At 46.7% G+C, this 25,564-nt stretch overlaps 1 protein-coding gene across 1 annotated transcript in view; it reads left to right on the forward strand.

The window, feature by feature from the left end:
• sptbn5 (spectrin, beta, non-erythrocytic 5) overlaps positions 1 to 25,564 on the forward strand; it is a 781,023-nt gene that overhangs the window by 172,876 nt on the left and 582,583 nt on the right. The window contains 4 exon segments of the mRNA XM_086003837.1: positions 10,357 to 10,608; positions 12,424 to 12,711; positions 14,915 to 15,149; positions 23,768 to 23,907. Of these exon segments, the coding sequence (XP_085859963.1) occupies positions 10,357 to 10,608; positions 12,424 to 12,711; positions 14,915 to 15,149; positions 23,768 to 23,907 (915 nt within the window).

A 25,564-nucleotide genomic window follows, 5' to 3' on the forward strand; every position in this document is an offset into this window, starting at 1 on the left:
TCGCTACGAAGGCCAACATACCATTTGCCTTCTTAACCGCCTGCTGCATCTGCATGCTTACCTTCAGCGACTGGTGCACAAGAACACCCAGGTCTCTTTGCACTTCCCCTTCTCCCAATCTATTGCCATTCAAATAATAATCTGCCTTCCTGTTTTTGCCACCAAAGTGGATAACCTCACATTTATCCACATTATAGTGCATTTGCCATGTTTCTGCCCAATCACCCAACCTATCCAAATCGTACTGGAGTTTCACGACATCCTCCTCACAGCATACCCTCCCACCCAGCTTTGTGTCGTCTGCAAATTTGGAGATATTACATCCAATTCCCTCGTCCAGATCATTAATATATATTGTGAACAGCTGGGGTCCTAGGACCGATCCTTGCGGTACCCCACTAGTCACTGCCTGCCACTCGGAAAATGACCCGTTTATTCCAACTCTTTGCTTTCTGTCCGCCAACCAGTTCTCTATCCAAGTCAATACCTTGCCCCCAATCCCATGTGCCTTAATTTTGCACGCTAATCTCTTATGTGGGACCTTATCGAAAGCCTTCTGAAAGTCCAAATACACCACATCCACTGGTTCTCCCTTATCTATTTTACCAGTTACACCCTCAAAAAATTCCAGTAGATTAGTCAAGCATGATTTACCTTTTGTAAATCCATGTTGACTTTGTCCGATCCTGTCACTGCTTTCCAAGTGCTCTGCTATTACATCTTTATAATGGACTCTAGCATTTTCCCCACTACCGATGTCAGGCTTACCGGTCTATAATTCCCCGCTATTTCTCTGCCACCTTTTTTGAATAGTGGGGTAACATTAGCTACCCTCCAATCCATGGGTACTGTTCCAGAGTCTATCGAGTTCTGGAAGATGACCAGGAATGCATCTACTATTTCTAGGACCACTTCTTTAAGTACCCTGGGATGTAGATTATCAGGCCTTGGGGATTTATCGGCCTTCAGTCCCATCAGTTTTCCTAACACCATTTCCCTACAAATACTGATTTCTTTCAGTTCCACCCTTTCATCAGACTCCCCGGCATCTCTGGGAGGTTATTTGTGTCCTCCTTTGTGAAGACAGAACCAAAATATGTATTTAGTTGGTCTGCCATTTCTTTGTTCCCCATTATAAATTCCCCTGATTCTGACTGCATGGGATCTACGCTTGACTTCACCAATCTTTTTCTCTTCACATATCTATAAAAGCTTTTACAGTCAGTTTTTATGTTCCCTGCAAGCTTACTCTCATATTCTATTTTCCCTTTCTTAATTAATCCTTTTGTCCTCCTTTGTTGAATCCTAAACTGCTCCCAATCCTCAGGATTATTGCTTTTTCTAGCCGATTTATATGTCCTCTCTTTGGATCTTATGCTATCCCTAATTTCCCTTGTTAGGCACGGTTGAGTCACCTTTTTTGTTTTATTTTTATGCCAAACTGGGATGAACAAATTCTGTAGCTCATCCATTCGGTCTTTGAATGTTTGCCATTGCCTATCCACCGTCAACCCTTTGAGTGTCATTCCCCAATCAATCCTACCCAACTCGCTCCTCAGACCATCATAATTTCCTTTATTTAAATTGAGGACCCTAGTCTCTGATTCAACTACTTCATTCTCCATCTTAATGAAGAATTCGATCATATTATGATCGCTCCGACCCAAGGGGCCTCGTACAACAAGATTGCTAATTAATCCTTTCTCGTTACATAATACCCAGTCTAAGATGGCCTGATCTCTGGTTGGTTCCTCGACATATTGGTCCAGGAAACCATCCCGTAAACACTCCAGGAATTCCTCCTCCACAGCATTGTTACTAATTTGGTTGGCCCAATCTATATGTAGATTAAAGTCACCCATGATGACTGCTGTGCCCTTGTTGCATGCTTCTTTAATTTCCCTTTTAATGCCATCCCCAACCTCCGCCTTACTGTTTGGAGGTCTATATACCACTCCCACTAACGTTTTTTTCCCCTTAGTATTTCTCAATTCTACCCATACAGATTCCACATCATCAGAGCTAATATCCTTCCGTACAATTGTGTTAATCCCTTCTTTAACCAGTAATGCTACCCCACCTCCCTTTCCTTTTTGCCTATCTTTTCTGAATATCGAATACCCCTGAATGTTGAGTTCCCAGTCTTGGCCATCCTTGAGCCACGTTTCCGTAATCCCAACCAAATCATATTCGTTTACCTCTATTTGCGCAGCCAATTCATCCACCTTATTACAAATGCTCCTCGCATTAAGACACAAAGCCTTCAGGCTTGTTTTTTTAACGCTCTTAGACCTATTAGAATTATTATTTACTGTGGCCATGTTTGATTTAAACCGTTGATTTCTCTGACTGCCACTTTTGTTTTTCTCCTTCCTATCTTTTGCTTTTATCCTTATTTCCCTTTCCTCTGTCTCCCTGCTCAAGTTCCCAACCCCCTTCCATTTTAGTTTAAACCCTCCCCCACAGCACTAGCAAACACTCCCCCTAGGACATCGGTTCCAGCCCTGCCCAGGTGCAAACCGTCTGGTTTGAACTGGTCCCACCTGCCCCAGAACCGGTTCCAATGTCCCAAGAACTTGAATCCCTCCCCCTGGCACCATTCCTCTAGCCACGTATTCATCTGAAGTATCCTTCTATTTCTACTCTGACTAGCACATGGCACTGGTAGCAATCCTGAGATTACTACCTTTGAGGTTTTGTTTTTTAATTTATCTCCTAACTCCCTATATTCCGCTTTTAGGACCTCATCCCGCTTTTTACCTATATCGTTGGTGCCTATATGCACCACGACAACTGGCTGTTCACCCTCCCCTTCCAAGATGTTCTGCAGCCGCTCGGAGACATCCTTGACCCTTGCACCAGGGAGGCAACACACCATCCTGGAGTCTCGTTTGCGGCTGCAGAAACGCCTATCTATTCCCCTTACAATTGAATCCCCTATTACTACAGCTCTACCCCTCTTTTTCCTCCCATTCTGTGCAGCAGAGCCACCCCTGGTGCCAGGAAGTTGGCTGCTGCTGCCTTCCTCTGATAAGCCATCCCCCCCAACAGTACCCAAAGTGGTGTATCTGTTGGAGAGGGGGATGGCCACAGGGGACCCCTGCACTACCTGCCTGCGCCTAGTACTCTGCCTGTTGGTCACCCGTTCCCTTTCTTCCTGTCCAACCTCTACCTGCGGTGTGTCCAACTCCGTAAATGTGATATTCACGATGTCCTGAGCATCGTGAACGCTCCAGTATGCATCCAATCGCAGCTCCAGTGCCGCAATGCGGTCTGTCAGTAGCTGCAGCTGGATGCACTTCCTGCACATGTAGTTGTCAGGGACACAGGAAGTGTCCCTGAGTTCCCACATATCGCAGGAGGAGCATACAACGGGGCCGGGCTCTCCTGCCATGACTTACCCTTTAATTAATTGAATTTAAATTAAATCAATCAATCCCACAAATTACTCTACAGTTAACTGGCTTACCAACAGTGAGACCTTAGTAACTATAAACCAGAGTTAGAGTTTAAAAAAGAGAGAAATACTCACCAACCAATCCCTTACCTGCTTCCTGGTGACGTCACACTTTGATTACTTTTTACCTCTCTCCCCTGCTGTTGAATTGGTAAGCCTCGCTGTCGGTTTTAAAGTCGCCGCTGCTCAGTGTTCCCCACGTAGGTCCGCTCTGGTCAGGCCTCGCTGCTCGCCTCGCTGCCGGTTTTAAAGTCGCTGCTGCTCAGTGTTCCCCACGCAGGTCTGCTCTGGTCAGGCCTCGCTGCTCGCCTCGCTGCCGGTTTTAAAGTCGCCGCTGCTCAGTGTTCCCCACGCAGGTCCGCTCTGGTCTCATTGCACTTCCCCTTCTCCCAATCTATTGCCATTCAGATAATAACCTGCCTTCCTGTTTTTGACACCAAAGTAGATAACCTCGCATTTATCCACATTATATTGCATCTGCCATGCATCTGCCCAATCACCCAACCTGTCCAAATCATACTGGAGTTTCTCGGCATCCTCCTCACAGCACACACGCCCACCCAGCTTTGTGTCGTCTGCAAACTTGGACTACGCTTCAAAAGTACTTCATTGGTTGTAAAGTGCTTTGTGACGTTCTGAGGGTGTGAAACTCCCTCTGGACAATAAGAACATAAGAAATAGGAGCAGGAGTAGGCCAATCGGCCCCTCGAGCCTGCTCCGCCATTCAATAAGATCATGGCTGATCTGATCCTAACTGCCAATCCACTATCTCAGAACCATCTCCTGCATCTAACAGAATTAGACACATGAAATAGGAGCAGGATCAGGCTACATGGCCCCTGGGCCCGCTCCGCTACCCACAGGGCCATGACCGATCCGAACCTAGACTCATGTCCAAATTCCTGCCCGCTCCCCGTAACCCTTAATTCCCTTTACTTCTAGGAAACTGTCTATTTCTGTTTTAAATTTATGTAATGATGTAGCTTCTACAGTTTTTTGGGGCAGTATATTCCATGGACCTACCACCCTCTGAGTGAAGTAGTTCCTCCTCATCTCAGTTTTGAAAGAGCAGCCCCTTATTCTAAGACTATGCCCCCTAGTTCTAGTTTCACCCATCATCGGGAACATCTTCCCTGCATCCACCCGATCCAACCCCTTCACAATCTTATATGTTTCAATAAGATCGCCTCTCATTCTTCTGAACTCCAATGAGTAGAGTCCCAATCTACTCAACCTCTCCTCATATGTCCATCCCCTCATCCCCGGGATTAACCGAGTGAACCTTCTTTGTACTGACTCGAGAGCAAAGCCTTTCCACCATCTACAAGGCACAAGTAAGGAGTGTGATGGAATACTCTCCACTTGCCTGGATGAGTGCAGCTCCAACAACACTCAAGAAGCTCAACACCACCCAGGACAAGCAGCCTGCTTGATTGGCACCCCATCCACCACCTTAAACATTCACTCCCTCCACCACCGGCGTACCGTGGCTGCAGTGTGTACCATCTACAAGATGCACTGCAGCAACTCACCAAGGCTTCTTCGGCAGCACCTCCCAAACCCACGACTTCTTCCACCTAGAAGGACAAGGGCAGCAGGCGCATGGAAACACCACCACCTCCAAGTCACACACTGTTGTGTCTCCTTGTGTCCTTTTATTATATATATTACAGACACTTTTAGTTCATTTTAGTTAGTGCTTTTACTTTTGCTGTATCCTTGCTTTATTACAGTGCTGCCGCATGGTGCGGAGTGATACAAGATGTCCGACACTGCCCGTGCACAGTGTGCCACATAGCAATATAACTACACCATACCAAAGTAGTTCCATACCAAAGTAGTTCCATTTAACGATGTGATACTATAACAATGTAACATCCCTCTTTCTCAAAAAACTAAAACATGAAATTTAACAATTTAAATTAACAAATATTATATCTAAACTATTATTATCAACTACAAAGAATTGTGAGTTTTTTTTAAATTTGCGATATCGCTCAGGTGGTTGGATGTTGTCCCTCCATCTTGTGGATTTGGTGGTGACCATTCCTCTCTGCGGTGTTTTGGTGTGTTCCGCTCTCGTTGTTGTTGCTGTCGCCTTTGGAGTTGGAGTGTGCATGCTCATGGTTGTTTGATTTGTAGCGCTTGTTTCTGGTGTTGTACTGCTTGTGGTAGCTGGTGTTGTCAATGTTGCTGATGTTGTCTGCTGCTTATCCAGTTCAGGTGAAGGTCTGATGTGGAGTCTGTTCCGTCTGTATTGGTTACCAGGTTCAGTCTCTACGAAGTAGGATCTTGGAGTATCAGCTTTTCCAATGACCTTGGCTGGATTCCAGTTTTTCAACACCGGGTCTTGCACATGCACTGATTGTCCATTCAGCAATTCTGGTAGCGTCTTTGCATGTTTATCGTAATGTTTGCTTCCTACGATTTGTGCTTCTGCCAACTTCTGTCTGAAGTCCTCCTGGTCCTGGGGAGGATGTATTTTTGCTGGTAGTGTAGTCTTAAACTTCCTCCCATTCAGCAGTTCCGCAGGTGATTTCATGTCTGCTTTCAGTGGTGTTGATCTGAGTGATAGGAGGGCAAGGTCTTGGTCTTCCCCCATCTCACTACTTTTGATGAGAGTTCTCTTGACAGTCTGGATCTGTCTTTCGATGAACCCGTGTCCCCTTGGGAAATGTGGGGATGAGGTTACTATTTTGAACCCATACTTTTCTGCCAGAGCTCTGAATTCACTCGATGTGAACTGGGTTCCATTGTCACAGATTACCTTTTCCGGGATTCCTTGTTCAGCAAACAAGCTCTTTGCAATCCTGGTGGTAGTTGTGGCTCTCAAGTCTTTCATCCTTCTCACAAAAGGAAACTTGGAATAGTAATCTGCCACTATGAGATACCATTCTTGATTGCACATGAAGAGATCTGCCCCAACAGTGTGCCATGGTCTTGACGGTATTTCACTAGGTATCATCTCCTCTTTCTGTTGTGCATTTCTGTATTTCTGGCATATACCACATGCAGAGACCATCTGTTCGATATTTTTGTACATGCCTATCCAGTATACAGCTGATCTGGCTCTCAGCTTGCATTTCTCCATTCCCATGTGGCCTTCATGAATGAGATGGAGAAGTTGTGTCTGCATCGTCTTTGGCACGATGATCCTCGATCCAGCAAGGAGAATACCGTCTTCTACTGCAATATCGTCTTTAATCGTCCAGTATTGACGAATTGTCGCCTGTACCTGCTGGATTCTCTCCGGCCACCCCTGTATTACTTGTTGTGTGAGTAGTTGCAACTCCTCATCTTTGCTAGTCTCATCTCTGATTTGACTGAGCTTTGTAGGGGTAACATTCACTAGGTGGTGGATTTTTACTGTTAGGCCCTCCACCTCGTGTTTCTCATATGGTGACAATCGAGACAATGCATCTGCTAGCACCATTTCCTTTCCTGGCTTATATTTAAGCGTGAAGTCATAGCTTTGGATCCTTAGAAGTAGTCTTTGCAGTCTTGCAGGCGCTTTGCACAGATTCTTATAGATCTGTTCTAGTGGATGATGGTCACTCTCTATTGTAAATCGCCTGCCATATAGGTATGTATGGAATTTCTCGCATCCGTACACTACTGCTATTAGTTCTCTTTCGATGTTGGCGTATCTCGTCTCGGCTGATGTCAAGGCCTTTGATGCGAAAGCTATCGGCTTTCCTTCCTGCACCAGAGCTTCCCCTAGTCCTCTGGTAGAAGTGTCTACTTGCAGAGTGACTGGTTTTCTTCTGTCATAATATGACAGACTTGTTTCTTTGCACAACAGTTCTTTAAGTTGTTTGAAATTCCTTTCGTGTGATTCAGACCACTGGTATTCAGCGTCTTCTTTCAATAGCTCTCTGAGATTTGTTGTATGTTCCGACATGTGTGGGATGAAAGAACTCATGTATTGGACCAAGCCGAGGTAACTCCTCAGCTCTTTCTTGTCTTTGGGTGGTTTCATTTCAGCAATCGCCGCAATCTTCTCTGGACTTGGCATGACTCCCTCTGGTGTATAAATCATACCGAAGAATTGGCATTCCTTGACTTTAACTATGCACTTATCTGCATTTAACTTGATGCCAGCCTTCCTGGTACTCTCCATGGCCTCATGTAGTTGCATGTCATGGTCTCTTTCATCTGCTCCATAGATCTGAATATCATCAGCTATTCCTATAGCTCCTCCACAGCCTCTGTATGTCTAGTCTATTTTCTGTTGAAAGATATCTTGACTGACCTTTAACCCGAATGGTAGCCGCAGGAATTTGTAATGCCCAAATGGTGTGTTGAATGTTGTCAGTGTTGTTGATTCCTCATCCAACTTCACGTTCCAATATCCATTTCTGACATCTAGTTTTGAGAAAACCTTGGCTCCTGCCAGTGATGGCGTAATCTCCTCTAGCGTTGGGGTGGGATAGTGGTCCCTCTTTATCGCCTGGTTTAGATCTTTGGGGTCCAAACATATTCTGAGACGCCCGTTTGGCTTTTCTCGTACCACAATTGAGTTTACCCAGTCTGTGGGTTCAGTGACCTTTATGATCACTCCCTTTTCTTCCATCTCCTTTAGCTCTCTTTCAAGCTTTGTCTTCAGCTCGATGGGTACTTTTCGTGGAGCATGGATAACGGGCTTTACCTCTGGATCGATGGTGATGTGGTATTGGAAATCTCCAAAACATCCCACTGTATCATCGAAACATTCCGGATACATGTCTATCAAGTCTTTTTTACTCTTGATTTGTGGGCGGTTCTCCAGTGGGGTGTTGCTGTTTATCTTCAGTGGCATTTCTGTCAGCTCGTGATGCACTGAGATCAACCTCAACTTCTCGCAGCTGTTTAATCCCAGGATCGCTGGCCCCTCAGTGTCGGTGACATAGAACATGCAGTTGATGTTCTTTCTTTTATGTGTCCCTTTGATAAAGGTTATTCCGAGTTGTTTAATCTCACTCCCCCCGTATGCTGTCAGCGTGACATTACTTGCCTTTAAACAACCATTTTTCAGGTAGCCATCTTCTCTCAGGTTTTTGGGAAAGATCTGCTGGTACAGTCTCAATGGGAGAATGTTGCTCTGAGCCCCTGTGTCCAGCTTCAACTTTAAGCTGATGGTTGTGGGCCGACCTTTGACCTTTTTTTTTATTTGGATGATGGTGTGCAATTCTCTCCTCAGAGTATTTTCCGCTCTGGACATCTCCTGAAGCTGTAACTTTATGGTTTCGATATTTAGTGCATTGTCAAAATCATCATCATCATCCTGCTCATCCATGGCATGGATATTGTGTTTCTTTCTCTGGTTCTGCTGTCCGCCTTTGTTTTTGATGTATGTTCCTTCTTTCTTCGTTCTACACCTCTTTTCCCAGTGGTTTAGTTTGCCACATGCGTTGCAGCTTGTTCCATATGCTGGACATTTCCTCTTGTCTGTGTAATCGTGCGGTCTTCCACAATTTCTGCACATGTTTCCCCCGTTGTCATGTGCATGTCTTTGTGTGTTGCACTTTTCTCTCACTGCATCCACTCTGTTGTCCGTCTCAAAAGCCGTCTGCATGTCAGCCGTTTGAGAAATCAGCGTTTTCATTTGCTGCTTCATGAGCTCTTGCAGTATCTATAGCCTCTGTTATTCCGAGATTTTCTTTTCCTATCAGGGCTTTTTGTACCTCTACATGCGCTGACCCCCATATTAGCTGGTCCACAAGCCTTTCCTCCATTTCCTTAAATTTACACTTGCTGGCTTCATTTCTCAGCCTTGTCAGGAAATTGTCAGCTGTTTCACTGGGTTCCTGTCTTAGACTCTGGAATTTGTATCTGTGTATACGGTGATTGGATTTAGGCTCTAGATGGTTGCTGAATTTATCAAAAATTGTCGCAGGGTTTTCCTTTTCCTCTTCAGTCAAACTCCAGCTATTATACAAATCTAGACCTTTTTCTCCTGTCCACAACAGAATGTAACTAACCTTTTCCTCGTTGGTAGTACCCTTCAGGAAGCTTTTGAATGTAAGCTCACATTTCTGTTTGAACTTGCGGAATGCTTCTACTATATCATCGGCTTCCCAGTTCATGAGGGGTTGCATTTGCACAGTCAGTGCAGCGGCAGCCGTCATTTTAGTTTCCCGTACGATTCACTCTCAATCAGCTCATAAAATCACTTTTCGTCTTATTCGTAGTTCGTATATCACAATTTTGTACTCACTTATACCGCTGCCACCATGTTGTGTCTCCTTGTGTTCTTATATTATATATATTACAGACACTTTTAGTTCATTTTAGTTAGTGCTTTTACTTTTGCTGTATCCTTGCTTTGTTACAGTGCTGCTGCATGGTGCGGAGTGATACAAGATGTCCGACGCTGCACTGTGCACTGCCCGTGCACAGTGTGCCACATAGCAATATAACTACACCATACCAAAGTAGTTCCATACCAAAGTAGTTCCATTTAACGATGTGATACTATAACAATGTAACACACACCATCCTGACTTAAAAGTATATCACCAATCCTTAATCGTCGCTGGGTCAAAATCCTGGAAATCCCTACCTAACAACACTGTGGGAGTACCTTCACCACACGGACTGCAGCAGCTCAAGAAGGTGGCTCATCACCACCTTCTCGAGGGCAATTAGGGATGGGCAATAAATGCTGGCCTTGCCAGCGACGCCACATCCCATAAAATGAATTAAAAAATACGCTATAGAAATAACTTCTAAAAGTCTTCCTTTCTTTCTTTCTCTCTCTATTGTTTGATGTGCTGTTTCATTAACATTGGCTAATTTAAATGACTGGGTATTGCAAAATTTGAATGAGCATAAAAAGAACATTGAATTAACAGGAGTGGACTTTGCTGTCATCTGCAGGGGAGGAATTCTGTTTCAAAATCCATGTTATTTATTTGTAGGTGGGAACTAATGTTAGTTCTGAAGGAGGAGAAGGGGAAAGAGTTGATCGGCACAGCAGATGTCAAGTCATTTCTCCAGAAGTGCCAGGACACGACAGCCCTGCTGCAGGACAAGCTCACCCTGCTCTCCGTTACTGAGACCAGCAACAGCATGAAGGCTGTGGATGATCAGAGGCGCAAGCAAGTCATGTCCGAGTGGGAGATCCAGGCACTGGAAACCAGAATCGAATACCTGACCAAAATGGCTGATTCGTATGTACCTGTTAATGAGGATCATTAGCAGCAACTTGTTGGTTCTGTGCATTTTTTTTTCTCCAGCTTGTTTTTGTGCTCATCCATGAGAGGGATGTTCGTGCTGCAGAATACAATGTTTACAGTGTGAAGTACTCAATGTCAGCATCAAACACTCCCGGGCTAGGTACAGCACGGGTTAGAAACAGAGTAAAGCTCCCTCTACACTGTCCCATCAAACACTCCCAGGGCAGGTACAGCACGGGTTAGATACAGAGTAAAGCTCCCTCTACACTGTCCCATCAAACATTCCCAGGGCAGGTACAGCACGGGTTAGATACAGAGTAAAGCTCCCTCTACACTGCCCCATCAAACACTCCCAGGGCAGGTACAGCACAGTTTAGATACAGAATAAAGGTCCCTCCACACTGCCCCATCAAACACTCCCAGGGCAGGAACAGCACAGGTTAGATACAGAATAAAGGTCCCTCCACACTGCCCCATCAAACACTCCCAGGGCAGGAACAGCATGGGTTAGATACAGAGTAAAGCTCCCTCGACACTGTCCCATCAAACACTCCCAGGGCAGGTACAGCGTGGATTAGATACAGAGTAAAGCTCCCGCTACACTGTCTCATCAAACACTCCCAGGGCAGGTAAAGCACAGGTTAGATGGAGTAAAGTTCCCTCTACACTTTCCCATGAAACATTCCCTGGGCAGGTAAAGCATGAGTTAGATAGAAAAAAGCTCCCTCTACACTGTCCCATCAAACACTCCCAGGGCATGTACAGCACGGGTTAGATACAGAGTAAAGCTCCCTCTACACTGTCCCATCAAACACTCCCAGGGCAGGTACAGCACGGGTTAGATACAGAATAAAGGTCCCTCCACACTGCCCCATCAAACACTCCCAGGGCAGGAACAGCACAGGTTAGATACATAATAAAGGTCCCTCCACACTGCCCCATCAAACACTCTCAGGGCAGGAACAGCATGGGTTAGATACAGAGTAAAGCTCCCTCTACACTGTCCCATCAAACACTCCCAGGGCAGGTACAGCGTGGATTAGATACAGAGTAAAGCTCCCGCTACACTGTCCCATCAAACACTCCCAGGGCAGGTACAGCGTGGATTAGATACAGAGTAAAGCTCCCGCTACACTATCTCATCAAACACTCCCAGGGCAGGTAAAGCACAGGTTAGATGGAGTAAAGCTCCCTCTACACTTTCCCATGAAACACTCCCAGGGCAGGTACAGCACGGGTTAGATACAGAGTAAAGCTCCCTCTACACTGTCCCATCAAATACTCCCAGGGTAGGTACAGCACGGGTTAGATACAGAGTAAAGCTCCCTCTACACTGTCCCATCAAACACTCCCAGGGCAGGTACAGCACGGGTTAGATACAGAGTAAAGCTCCCTCTACATTGTCCCATCAAACACTCCCAGGGCAGGTACAGCACGGGTTAGATACAGAGTAAAGCTCCCTCTACATTGTCCCATGAAACACTCCCAGGGCAGGTACAGCACGGGTTAGATACAGAGTAAAGCTCCCTCTACACTGTCCCATCAAACACTTCCAAGGCAGGTACAGCATGGGTTAGATACAGAGTAAAGCTCCCTCTACACAGTCCATCAAACACTTCCAAGGCAGTCACATTGTTCATCCAGGGCTCAAACCTCAGTGTTAGTGCCTTGTTCTGAACAACTGTACTATCCCGCCATGGGCATTCAGTTTGAGGCTCTTCCTACAGTTTGTCATATCATGTGATGGTGTCAGTTAGCTCACAGTTTTGGAACTCAATATCCACTAGCTAATGATGTGTGTCATTTCAGAATCCAGGACACGAATCCTGCAGAGAGTGCTGCTATCATGGCGCAGGTGCGTGAGATGGAAGCACTGTTGCAGAGGGTGAAGACTCAGGCCTCAAGGAGGAAACAACTTCTCTCAGACGCCTACAACCAGCAGCTCTACAACCAGAACAGCAAAGAGCTTCTCCTGTGGGCCAGCACCATGAAGGACAAGATGAACAGCAAGGAGATGGGATTCGACGTGGGTTCGGCCGAAAACCTTCTGAAGGAACATGGTGATCTGCTGTTGGAGATCAACGCACAGAAAATCATGTGAGAAAAGCACCAGAGAGGAGCAACCTCTGCTACTGCTGGGACTACAGTGCAGGGTGGCCTGTACCTGAAGAGGAAAAGACAGGTTAATGTGTAGACCCAAAATCAGAACTGGAAGTTAGACAAATCCCATTATAGAACTGAAGGGCGGGAGGTGTGGGAGGGCAAGGAGGAGACCAACAAGTCAGGAATACATGCACTGTTGTATGCACACTTCTGAACTAATTCTCTAACAACATTGATCTATATTGTAGCTGTTCTGGTCCTCAGTTCCACATCATCCCTTCAGGTATCAGGGACCAGAATACTTTGATCCCACTGCCCCTTCAGGTCTGATGATTTCAAGCTCTGACTCCAATCATCATCTTGTTGCTTTGTTGCCCCTTTCCTAACTCGTACCAAGTCCCGTTCACCCAACACCCCTGTGCTTGCTGACCTACATTGGCTCCCAATCCGGCAATGCCTCGATTTAAAAATTCTCATTCTTGTTTACAAATCCCTCCATGGCCTCGCCCCTCCCTCTCTCTGTAACCTCCTCCAGCCTTACAACCCTCCAAGATCTCTGCGTTCCTCCAATTCTGGCCTCTTGCCCATCTCCAATTTTAATTGCTCCACCCTTGGCGGCAGCTGTCTGGGCCCTAGGAATTCCCTCCTTAAACCTGTCCGCCTCTCTACCCCTCTCTCTTCTCCTTTAAGATGCCCCTTTAAACCTACCTCTCACCAAGCTGTCAAAATATCTCCTTATATGGCTCAGTGACAACTTTTATCAAATAACACTCCTGTGAAGCGCCTTGGGACATTTTCCTATGTTAAAGGCGCTTTATAAATGCAAGTTGTTGTTGTTGAATGTCCAGTCCCACTATACCTCCATCCCTCACCAAGACAGCTTGTGAACCCGCCATCCACCACTACCCTCCTCCGTCTGCCTCTTCTCACCATGAACAGCTTCTCTTCAACTGCACCCACTTCCTCCAGATCAAAGGGATTGCTATGGGAACCCACATGGGCCTTGGCTCTTTTTGTAGGTTATGTGGAGCGTTCTGTGTTTCAACTTACTCAGGCCCCCTCTATGACCTTGTCCTCCATCAGATTGTGTAGCTACTGCTTCCTGCTCTCGCCCTGATCCTGAGAATTTCATTAACTATGCTTCTAATTTCCACCATCCCTCACCTTCACATTTCCGTCTCTGACTCTTCCCTCCCCTTTCTGCACTGCTCTCTCTCTGACTCTGCTGATGGGCTTTCCACAGACATTTATTACAAGCCCACAGACCCCACAACTGCCTGTATTATCCTCCTCCTCACCCTGTTTCCTGTTAAGACTCCATCCCTTTCTCTTAGTTTCTCTGTCACATTTGCTCCGATTTTTCCACTTTCCCCACCAGCCCTCTGAAATGTCCTCTTCATTCCCTGCCTCTATGACCCTTGACTGGGCCTGCCTCCTTCCCCATTCCCTCTCCCTTCCCTCGCAGTGATGATTGTCAGCACCCCCGCCCCCCACCTTCTCACCTTCCACCCCACTAGCCACTGCATTCGGCAGCTCATCCTTCACCATTTCCGTCAGCTCCAACATCATCCCACCCCATGTACATCTCCCCCTCCCCATCCCCCTCTCCAGGGTACCCTTCTTCATTCATTCATCACCCTGGCGCTTTCCCGTCCTGTCCATTCACCTCCTCCTACACCCCTGTCCAGGGTGCCAGACACTCACGCCGTGTGAGATAATTCACGTGTACTTCCTCGAATCTCGCGCACTGTAGTCTCTGTTCACGGTCCTGTTTCCATAGGCAACCACATCTCTGAACATCTCCGCGCTGTCTGGAAGTGGGAACCTGACCCGACACTCCCTCTCCGTGACTCAACATCAGAGAGATGATGGGCCAAATGGCCTCCTTCTGTGCTGCACCAAACGTTTGATGGCATGGGTTAGCACCAGGGATTCCTTGCTCACCGAGTTACTGAGCAGTGAGCCATAGCAGGCACTGCATGGGGGGAGATAGAGTCCTCCAGATCGCTCTGTTGCAGCACCTGGTTATTAAAAAATCTTAAGACGTCAGAGGGAAGATTACCAGGCTGGGGAGAAAGTATGGTAACTAAGAGTGTAGAGTGGGGGTGGGCGGTGTGGCTGGCCAGCCTGGGGTTTATAATCGGCTGTGGGTAGGAAGTGTTGGCTGGAGTTAAAGTACATCTTTTGTTTGTGAAAGGTTTAAGAAGCTGGATGACCTGGGGAATCGAGTGGTAAAGACAAGCTCTACTGGCGATGTTGCTCGAATGATGCAGAAAATGATGGACATACAGGCGGAGCTGGAGGATGCGTGGAAGGAACGCAATGCGAAGCTGCAGGAAGGACTCGAGCTGCAGCAGTTTAACCGGGAGGCAGATCGCCTGGAAGCGACACTTTCTGGCCATGAAGCCTTCCTGAAGATCAACGATCTTGGGGTAAAGTCCATCGATCTGCACCCTCTGCTTCTTACACACCAGACTTCCAGCTGCACAGTCTGTGGGCCTGGCGAGCTCGACATTGTGCATCATGTGGACTGGGCTCATAAGGACTTTCCTCGAGAGTGTTTGTGCTGCTCAGTGTGAGGAATGAGGATTTTCTCCTGCTAATGGCTGCCAGTTTTAGCACTGACTGCTGTCCGGTCAGGTATAGCACAAGTAGGGGACTGGATGGAGCAGTGGGTTAGCACACTGCCCATTCATCCTTGGGACCTAGGTCCAGCCTGAACTGCTAGCGTGCAAGTTTCCTTTTTCTGCTGACTGAACTGAGTTTAGGGTGCGGTAGCCTAGTTATCATACAGGACTCACAACCCAGAGGTTCCGAGTTCAAATCCCACCCTGGCAATAAATCTGAACATTTGCAGACTGATGGTATGAAAGTTTCCGGATTGTAAAAACCCAACCGGTTCACTGGTGTCCTCTAGGTAAGAGAACCTGCCATCCCTACCTGATCTGAGCTACGCATTACTCCAGTCCCACACTACTTGGTTGACTTTTAATGCCTTCAGGGCAACAAGGGATGGACAATAAATAAACATCCCAAGAACAAGCCGAGTTAGGCTAAAACCAGATTTGATGTGGTTGGAGAGGCAGGAACCTGCTCTCTCAATTATTAATAAACTCAACATGGTGCCCAAAGCAGAGTTACAGCTCCTGATCGTAGTAATACAGAGAAATAACGCACTGGGACAAGGGAGCACGGCCCGAACAGCCTGTGGTTAGCCGAATGTAAGACAGAGCTGGTGGAGTTGATGTTGTAACCTTGGGGGAATGGGGCGATTCCATGATCCAAAGCTCTCAGTGGGGCCCAGAACTCTGAGAGGGCTTCTCGGCAAATTGCAGCTGTTCAGCCTGTGATTTTCTATCCTTCAAAATGAGTTCTGGGATAATTCCACTGATTTCCCACAAACACTTCTCCCAGCTAGGGGTACCGGATCGTGGAATGACTCCATAGTATCAACGGAATGTTTTGGGTATGGAATTAGGCAAAGGAAAAGGGAGCAAACTGGATTAAAAGCCGATTAGAAGGGAGGAAAGAGAGTGGGCGTTAAGGGCAGTGTCTCAGACTGTTTGGCAGTGGGCAGTGGTGTCCCACGGGATTCAGTTCTGGGGCCACTTCTGTTCACTGCTTACATCAATAATTTGGATAGAGGGTTAGAGGGAGTGGTGTCCAAATTTGCAGTTGATAACTAAAATAAGAGGCATCGTTAATAATTCTGATGACTAAATGAAGCTATAAGTGGATTATTGATAAAATAGTGCAAAGGGCAAAATTCAGTGTCAGTAAGTGTGAGGTGGTAGACGTTGGTAAAAATAAAAGCAATAATTACACTTTGGGGGAGGGTTGGATGATGTGGAAGAACAGCGGGATTTGGGGGTTCAGGGTCACAAGAGATTAAAAGCAGCACCTCAGATAGATGAGGCCATAAAAAGAAAACTACTGATTTTTATGGCAAGAGAATATAAAAGTCAAGATGTAACAGAGGATCTCCATAAGAACACAGTGGGAGTCCTGTGTGCAGTTGTGGGCTCCACTCTATAGGAAGGATGTTGAGGTAATAGAGAGGGTAACAGCACAGATTCACAAAGATGCTGCCTGGTATGAGGAAATACAAATACGAAAAAAGATCTGAAAAATTGGGGCTGTTTTTGTTAGAACAGAGGAGATTGGAGGGTGATTTGATAAAGGTGTTTAAAATTATGAAAGGCTGGGACAGGTTAGATAGAAAGAGACCGTTTCCAGCAGTAGAGGGGCTTCAATTGAGGGGGCATAGATACATAGAATCATAGAAATTTACGGCACAGAAGGAGGCCATTCGACCCATTGTGTCTGTGCCAACCGAAAAAGAGCTATCCAGCCTAATCCCACTTTCCAGCTCTTGGTCTGTAGCCTTGTAGGTTACGGCACTTCAGGTACATATCCAAGTACTTTTTAAATGTGATGAGTGTTTCTGTCTCTACCACCCTTTCAGACAGTGAGTTCCAGACCCCCACCACCCTCTGGGTGAAAAAAGTTCTCCTCAACTCCCCTCTAATCCTTCTACCAATTACTTTAAATCTATGTCCCCTGGTTATTGACCTCTGCTAGGGGAAATAGGTCCTTCCTATCAACTCTATCTAGGCCCCTCATAATTTTATACACCTCAATCAAGTCTCCCCTCAGCCTCCTCTGTTCCAAAGAAAACAACCCCAGCCTGTCCAGTCTTTCCTCATAGCTAAAATTCTCCAGTCCTGGCAACATCCTCGTAAATCTCCCTCATAAAATATCCCATATGCCTTCTTAACCATCTTATCTACCTGTCCTGCTACCTTCAGAGATCTGTGGACATGCACTCCAAGGTCCCTCTGTTCCTCTACACTTCTCAGTGTCCTGCCATTTATTGTGTATTCCCTTGCCTTGTTAGCCCTCCCCAAATGCATTACCTCACACTTCTCCAGATTGAAGTCCATTTGCCACTTTTCTGCCCACCTGACCAGTCCATTGATAACTTCCTGCAGTCTACAGCTTTCTCCCTCACTATCAACCACACAGCCAATTTTTGTATCATCTGCAAACTTCTTAATCATGCCCCCTACATTGAAGTCTAAATCATTGATATATATACCACATAAAGCAAGGGACCCAGTACTGAGCCCTGCGGAACCCCACTGGAAACAGCCTTGCAGTCACAAAAACACCCATCGACCATTACCTTTTGCTTCCTGCCACTGAGTCAATTTTAGATCCAACTTGACACTTTGCCTTGGATCCCATGGGCTTTTACTTTTCTGACCAGTCTGCCATGTGGGACCTTGTCAAAAGCCTTGCTAAAATCCATGTAGACTACATCAAATGCACTACCCTCATCAACCCTCCTTGTTACCTCCTCAAAAAATTCAATCAAGTTAGTCAGACACGACCTTCCCTTAACAAATCCATGTTGACTGTCTTTGATTAATCCATGCCTTTCTAAATGACAATTAATATTGTCCCTCATAACTTTTTCCAACAATTTGCCCAGCACTGAGGTTTGGCTAGCTGTACTGTAATTACTCGATCTATCCCTTTCTCCTTTTTTTAAACAACGGAAGATTAACTGTAAGAGATTTAGGACAGAGAGCAAGAGAAACCTTTCTACACAGAGGATTGTGAGGCTGTGGAAGACACGACAGTTAGTGATTGATGCAGAGACATGTCAGCTTGAAGATTAGGTTAGTAGGTGGTTGAAGGAAAGGGGGGATAAAGGGATATGGGAACAGGGCGGGTAATAGGAAGATTAGCACTAACACAGACTGGTTGGTCCGAATGACCTGATCTGTGTTGTAATTCTATGCAGATTACCTTTCCAAACCCCCATCAGTTTGCTTGCTGCGATTCTGGAACTATTGCCCGTAGCAATGTATTCGGTCTTTCTTAAAAACCTGTGGTGGCTTTTTGTTACACTGCACCCACTAATCCCACAGTTTCCTTTAACTTCTTACTTAAAAAAAAAAAGGTTGCCTAAATTTCCTATTTTCCTTTGCCACCTTTAACTTTAAACGGAGTCTCCCAGTCCTCAAGTCCAGTGCCTAATAAAAGAACTTTCCCGGGTCCATTTTCTCCAAATTCAAGAAAATCTTTGACAATCTGTCAAGTGCCCCCTCACCTTCCACCTCTCCAGAGAGTAAGGTCCCAGGGTTGACGACCTTTCCTCATGGCTCAGCCCTCCAGGAATGGGCCTCGTGCCTCTCCCCTTGGCTCCCTCCAGCAATCCTACCCCTTTGAAGGTTTGTTTCTTGTCCCTTGTGACTGATCAGCGTGACCAGACCTGGCCAGTGCTGGAGAGCACCGTAGTCACCAGCCAACGCTGTGACAGCAGGTTGTTGAGGGCACATTTTGGCCAAACAATGGTGTGCATGGCCTTGATAACATGATATCGGGGCAGGGAGCTCTAACCAGCAGTATCACACAGGAACACACAGCATGCTGTGCAAAGTCTGGGACAACACATCATGGGGTCTGGACATTTCCTACCTTGAAGTTCTGTCTGACAGGCCTCAGCAATTCACAGGCCTCGATACGCTGCACGAAAAAGAAAGACTTTTAGTAGTTATTTATACAGCACTTTACATGACCTTAGGACATCCCAAAGCGCTTCACATCTAATGGAATACTTTTGAAGTGTAGTCACTGTTGTAATGTAGGAAACGTGGCAGCCAATTTGCACACAGCAAGATCCCACAAACAGCAATGTAATAATGACCAGATCATCTGTTTTAGTGATTTTTATTATTCATTCTCAGGTTGTGGGCATCGCTGGCAAGGCCAGCATTCATTGCCCTTGAGAAGGTGGTGGTGAGCCGCCTTCTTGAACCGCTGCAGTCAGTGTGGTGAAGGTACTCCCACAGTGCTGTTAGGGAGGGAGTCCTAGGATTTTGACCCAGTGACGATGAAGGATCGGCGATATACTTCTAAGTCAGGATGGTGTGTGACTTGGAGGGGAACTTGGAGTTAATTGAGGGATAAATATTGGACAGGACACTGGGAGAACTTTCCTCTGACCCCCCTTCTCCCAATCTCACCCCCTGCCGCGTTTTCACTATCCCCTCTGACCTTCCCCTCTCTGACCCCGAACGATGTCCTCAGCAAAGGCCTGAGCTTCATCCCCTTACGCCCCCACCTCAATGAATTTCGAGCTCGGCACGATGCTGAGCTCTTTTTCCGCCGCCTTCGTCTCCGTGCCCACTTCTTTAGCCAGGAGTCTTCCCCCCGCACGGCTGACCCTTTCTCCCACTTTCAGAATTCCCGTTCTACCTGGACCCCTCCCCCTGGCCTCTTATCCTCTCTAGATCTTTTCATTGCTAACTGCCGCCGTGACATCGGCCGTCTCCATTTCTCTGCTCCCCTCCCTCACTCCAATGTACCTCCCTCTGAACTTGCAGCACTCCATTCTCTTAGATCCAACCCTGACATTGTCATTAAACCTGCTGACAAGGGTGGTGCTGTTGTTGTTTGGCGAACCGACCTCTACCTAGCGGAAGCTGAACGCCAACTCTCCGACACCACCTCTTAACTCCACCTGGACCATGACCCCACTACCGAACATCAAACCACCGTTTCCAAGACTGTCACTGACCTCATCTCCTCTGGAGATCTTCCCCCCACGGCCACCAACCTCATAGTTCCCCAACCCTGCACAGCCTGCTTCTATCTCCTTCCCAAGATCCACAAACAGGAATGCCCTGGTAGACCCATCATTTCAGCCTGTTCTTGCCCCACGGAACTTATCTCTTCCTATCTCGACTCTATCTTTTTTCCCCTTGTCCAGTCTCTTCCCACCTACATTCGCGACTCTTCTGACACCCTCCGCCACTTTAACAGTTTCCAGTTTCCTGGCCCCAACCGCCTCCTTTCACTATGGACGTACAATCCCTCTACACCTCCATCCCCCACCAGGATGGCCTGAGGGCGCTCCGCTTCTTCCTTGAACAGAGGCCCAACCAGTCCCCATCCACCACCACCCTCCTCCGCCTGGCTGAACTTGTTCTCACATTGAACAACTTCTCCTTTGACTCCACTCATTTCCTCCAAATCAAAGGTGTTGCTATGGGTACCCGCATGGCTATGCCTGCCTTTTCGTGGGATATGTGGAACACTTTTTGTTCCAGTCCTACTCGGGTCCCCTCCCTCACCTCTTTTTCCGGTACATTGATGACTGTATCAGTGCCATTTCCTGCTCTCGCCTTGAACTAGACAATTTCATTCATTTTGCCTCCAGTTTCCACCCTTCCCTCACCTTCACACGGTCCATCTCCGACTCTTCCCTTCCTCGACTTCTCTGTCTCCATCTCTGGGGATAGGTTATTGACCAACATTCACTACAAGCCCACAGCTACCTGGACTACACTTCCTCCCACCCCGCCTCTGTAGGGGGTTTTGCTACTTGCTTTGGCCAGTCAGTTATGTCTCCAGCTGCCTTATCTCTGAGCGGTTCGAATCGCTCACCCCTTCGTTTTGATCCCCGGGCTTATTGGCAGATAGCGATATAGACAAATGAGCAGACCAGTGGTTTGGTACAAAGAAAACCAAAATTTATTAACAGAGAAAATAAGATAACAATGCTATACAAAAGGATGATATGAATGCAGTACACTTACACTTAACAGGGGAGGAGAAAACGGCACATTGAGGGAAAATGGCTAAAATGACAATTCAGCAATCCCCTTAACTCCTACACTCTACACCTAGCTAGATTATCTTGCGATGGGTCAGAAGTATAATGCTCACCGGTCTGAGATGTTGAAAGAAAGCCTTGCTCCTTTGCCCTGTTGCCTGCCGATGCCACGTGGTTTCAATGCTGCACAGGGTACCATCCAGGTGAAAATACCCCAGTAATAAAACAGTCTCTGGCAGGGTATCTCACCTCTCGGGACGGGCCCTTCTTCGTAGGTCCTCTTCCTGGGGTGGTGGCAAGCAGGGCGCGGGAGGCGAGGAGCGAGAGAGAGAACATGGCTTCCTGAGGGGCTATATTTATACTCCTCTCGGTAGCCCTTATCTGCTCAGCAAATCAGTTCAGTCCTTTGTATGATTTGGGTGAGCTCGTTTAAATGTTTAAAAACGTTTATAAAATGACGTGTAGAGTGATAGTCGTTATGTCTAAAGTAGCCTCGAAACCCTGGCTGTTGTTAAAGACAAGTTGTGAATTGCTCCCAGTCTGGCTTAATGTCTCTGGTGAGCGGTCCCCGATTTAAAATGCAGAGAGCCTAATGGCTTGATGGAGCCCATTCCCACTTGAGGACTGGAATGTTACAGTCTTTTGTCCATTTCATCAGTCTTTACAAAATCCTTGATTAGTTTAAAACTTGAACTCCTTGACCTGCTTACTTTGCAAAACCTTTGTTTTAAAATCGCACTCGGCCTGGTCACGAGGTTTACCGCAGCCATTTTGAGTGCCCTGGTTTTAAAATCAGTCCAACCAGGGTCTCTTTTAATTAAATAATCTTCGGGGGGGGGGGGGAACTGCCTGAATTTTGCGAAATTTACATCTGTAAGGACGCTATTCCATTCTTCCAGTTTCTCCGTCTCCGCCGTATCTGCTCCGACGATGCCACCTTCTACACCAGTGCTTCCGACATGTCTTCCTTTTTCCTCAACCGAGGATTCCCCTCTACCGTGGTTGACACAGCCCTCGACCGTGTCCGTTCTATCTCCTGCACTTCTGCCCTCACCCCTGCCCCTCCCTCCCAGAACCACGATAGGGTTCCCCTTGTCCTCACCTTTCACCTCACCAGCCTCCACATTCAACGGATCATCCTCCGCCATTTCCGCCACCTCCAACGTGATCCCACCACCAAACGCATCTTCCTCTCCCCTCCCCTTTCAGCATTCCGTAGGGATTGCTCCCTCCGAGTAACCCTAGTCCACTCCTCTATCACCCCCAGCACCCGTTCCCCTTCGCCCGGCACCTTCCCGTGCAAGCGCAGGAGATGCAACACCTGCCCTTATACCTCCGCCCTTCCCACTGTCCAGGGCCCCAAACACTCCTTCCAGGTGAAACAACGATTTACTTGTACTTCTTGCAATCTAGTATACTGTATTCGCTGCTCACGATGTGGTCTTCTCTACATTGGGGAGACCAAACGCAGATTGGGTGACCGCTTTGCGGAACACCTCCATTCAGTCCGTAAGGGTGACCCCGAGCTTCCGGTTGCCTGTCATTTTAATTCACCCCTCCCCTCCCACTCAGACCTCACCATCCTCGGCCTCTTGTATTGTTCCACGGAAGCTCAACGTAAGCTCGAGGAACAGCACCTCATCTTCCGATTAGGCACTTTACAGTCTTCCGGACTCAATATCGAGTTCAACAATTTCAGATCATAACCTCGGCCCCTATCGTATTTTTATCTTTTTTATCCACACTTTTGGTTTGTGCCTTTTCCTTTTTTTTCTCTCCCACATGGCAGCTGTCTTTCATTCTGCCAGCGGCTTTCACACTTCATCTAGAGCCATCCTTTGTCTCTTTACCTGTCCTATTACCATCTCATCTCACCTTGAATATCTCTTAATGTCTCTTCACCTCCCACAGACCTTCCCTTTTGTTCTTTCATCCCCTCCCCCATTTCCCAGCCCCCAAACTTGCTTTTTAATCTGTTTCATTTCCTGCTTTTTTCTCAGTTCTGACGAAGGGTCTTCGACCTGAAACGTTAACTCTGTTTCTCTCTCCACGGATGTTGCCTGGCCTCCTGAGTTTTTCCAGCGTTTTCTGTTGTTATACTGGGAGAACTCCCCTGCTCTTCTTTGAAATAGTGCCGTGGGATCTTTTAGGTCCACTTGAGAGGGCAGACCAGGCCCCCTCCGTTTAACATCTCATCGAAAGATGGCTCCTCCGACAGTGCAGCACTCCCTCAGTACTACATTGGAGTGCCAGTCTGGATTATGTGTTCAAGTCTCGAGTGGGACTTGAACACACAACCTTCTGACTCTGAGGTGAGAGAGATACCACTGAGCCATGCTGACCCAATTCAAAGGAGTCTTTGAAGTGAGATGAGGCTGTGAGTCCGAGCTCCAAGAGCTGTAACAGTTTTAATTGTTTTTAAAGGACACCGTGGACTCTGTGAGCAGCTTGCTGAAGAGACAGGAAGACTTTGAGAACGTGCTGAAACTAACAGACCAGAGGATTCCGGGGCTCCAGGACAGAGCCTCCAGACTCACCCAGAACGGCAACAACGCCAACAGCACGTATGTATCGGCAGCTTAACCACTGATTTGGAACTGCCCATGTCTGGATTAGGCCAAATACGCATGCAGTGGTCCGTGCGGTTGAAGTCTGTAAGCTCATTGTAATCGTCGTTAACGTAACTTCATTGAAAAGACGCAGGGACAGCCAGCGGCCAAGTTCCAAACTTGTCTGAGTCTTCCTTTCCGCTCCCTTCTGCCCCGATGTATAATTGCTATACTTTCTATGAGACAGCTTGTAATTTTGTAATTTTTCTCCCTCCATTAGAATCATAGAATGATACAGCGCAGGAGGAGGCCATTCGGCCCATCGTGCCTGGGCCGGCTCTGTGGTGGAGCTCTCCAATTAGTCCCAATCCCCCGCTCTTTCCCCATAGCCCTGCAAATTCTTTCCCTTCAAGTATTTATCCAATTCTGTTTTGAAAGTTACTATTGAATCTGCGTTCACCACACTGTCAGTGCATTCTGGATCACAACAACTTGTGTAAAAGAATATTTCCTCATGTTACCTCTGGTTCTTTTGCCAATTGCCTTGAATCTGTGTCCTCTGGTTACCGACCCTTCTGCCAATGGGAACAGTTTCTCTTTATTTACTCTATCAAAACCATTCATGATTTTGAACACCTCTATCAAATCTCCTCTTAACCTTCTCTTCTCCAAGGAGAACAACCCCAGCTTCTCCAGTCTCTCTACATAACTTGAATCCCACATCCCTGGTACCATTCTAGTAAATCAGGCCTAATCAGTGATTTATATCGCTTTAGCATAGCTTCCTTGCTTTTGTATTCTATTCCTCTATTAATAAAGCCAAGGATCCCATCTGCTTCTCAACTTGTCCTGCCACCTTCACCAATTTATGTACGTACACCCCCAGGTCTCTCTGTTCCTGCACCCCCTTTAAAATTGTACCCTTTAGTTCATATTGCCTCTCCTCGTTCTTCCGACCAAAATGTTCCACTTCACACCTCTGTATCTGCCATGTGTCTGCCCATTTCACCAGTCTGTCTATGCTCCTCATCGTTTAATCCATTTCCAAGTTTTGCATCATCTGCAAACTTTGAAATAATGCCCTATATACCCAAGTCCAGGTCATTAATATATATCAAAAAGAGCAGTGGTCCTAATACCAATCCCTGGGGAATACCATTGTTTTTAAGACAGGAGGGAGGTATACAATCATTTGCAACTACTCCAATAGCAAAATATTGCAGATGCTGGAATCTGAAATAAAAACAGAAAATGCTGGAAATACTCAGCAGGTCAGGCAGCATCTGTGATGCTGTGATCAGCAGGTCAGATGCTGCCTGACCTGAGTATTTCCAGCATTTTCTGTTTTTATTTGCTACTACTCTCTGCTTTCTGTCCCATAGCCAATTTTGTATCCACGCTGCCACTGTCCCTTTAATCCCATGGGCTTTAATTTTGCTAAGGAGTCTATTATGTGGCACTTTGTCAAACGCCTTTTGAAAGTCCATATACACAACATCAACCGCACTACCCTCATCAACCTTCTCTGTTACTTCATCAAAGAACTCAATCAAATTAGTTAAACATGATTTGCCTTTAACAAATCCATGCTGACTTTCATTTATTAGCCCAAAGTTTTCCAAATGCCAATTAACTTTGTCCAGAATTATTGTCTCTAAAAGTTTCCCCACCA

The sequence above is a fragment of the Somniosus microcephalus genome, chromosome 12, assembly GCF_052327205.1.
Source record: "Somniosus microcephalus isolate GS21.2 chromosome 12, FLI_Smic_1.0, whole genome shotgun sequence".
Taxonomy (NCBI): Eukaryota; Metazoa; Chordata; class Chondrichthyes; order Squaliformes; family Somniosidae; genus Somniosus; species Somniosus microcephalus.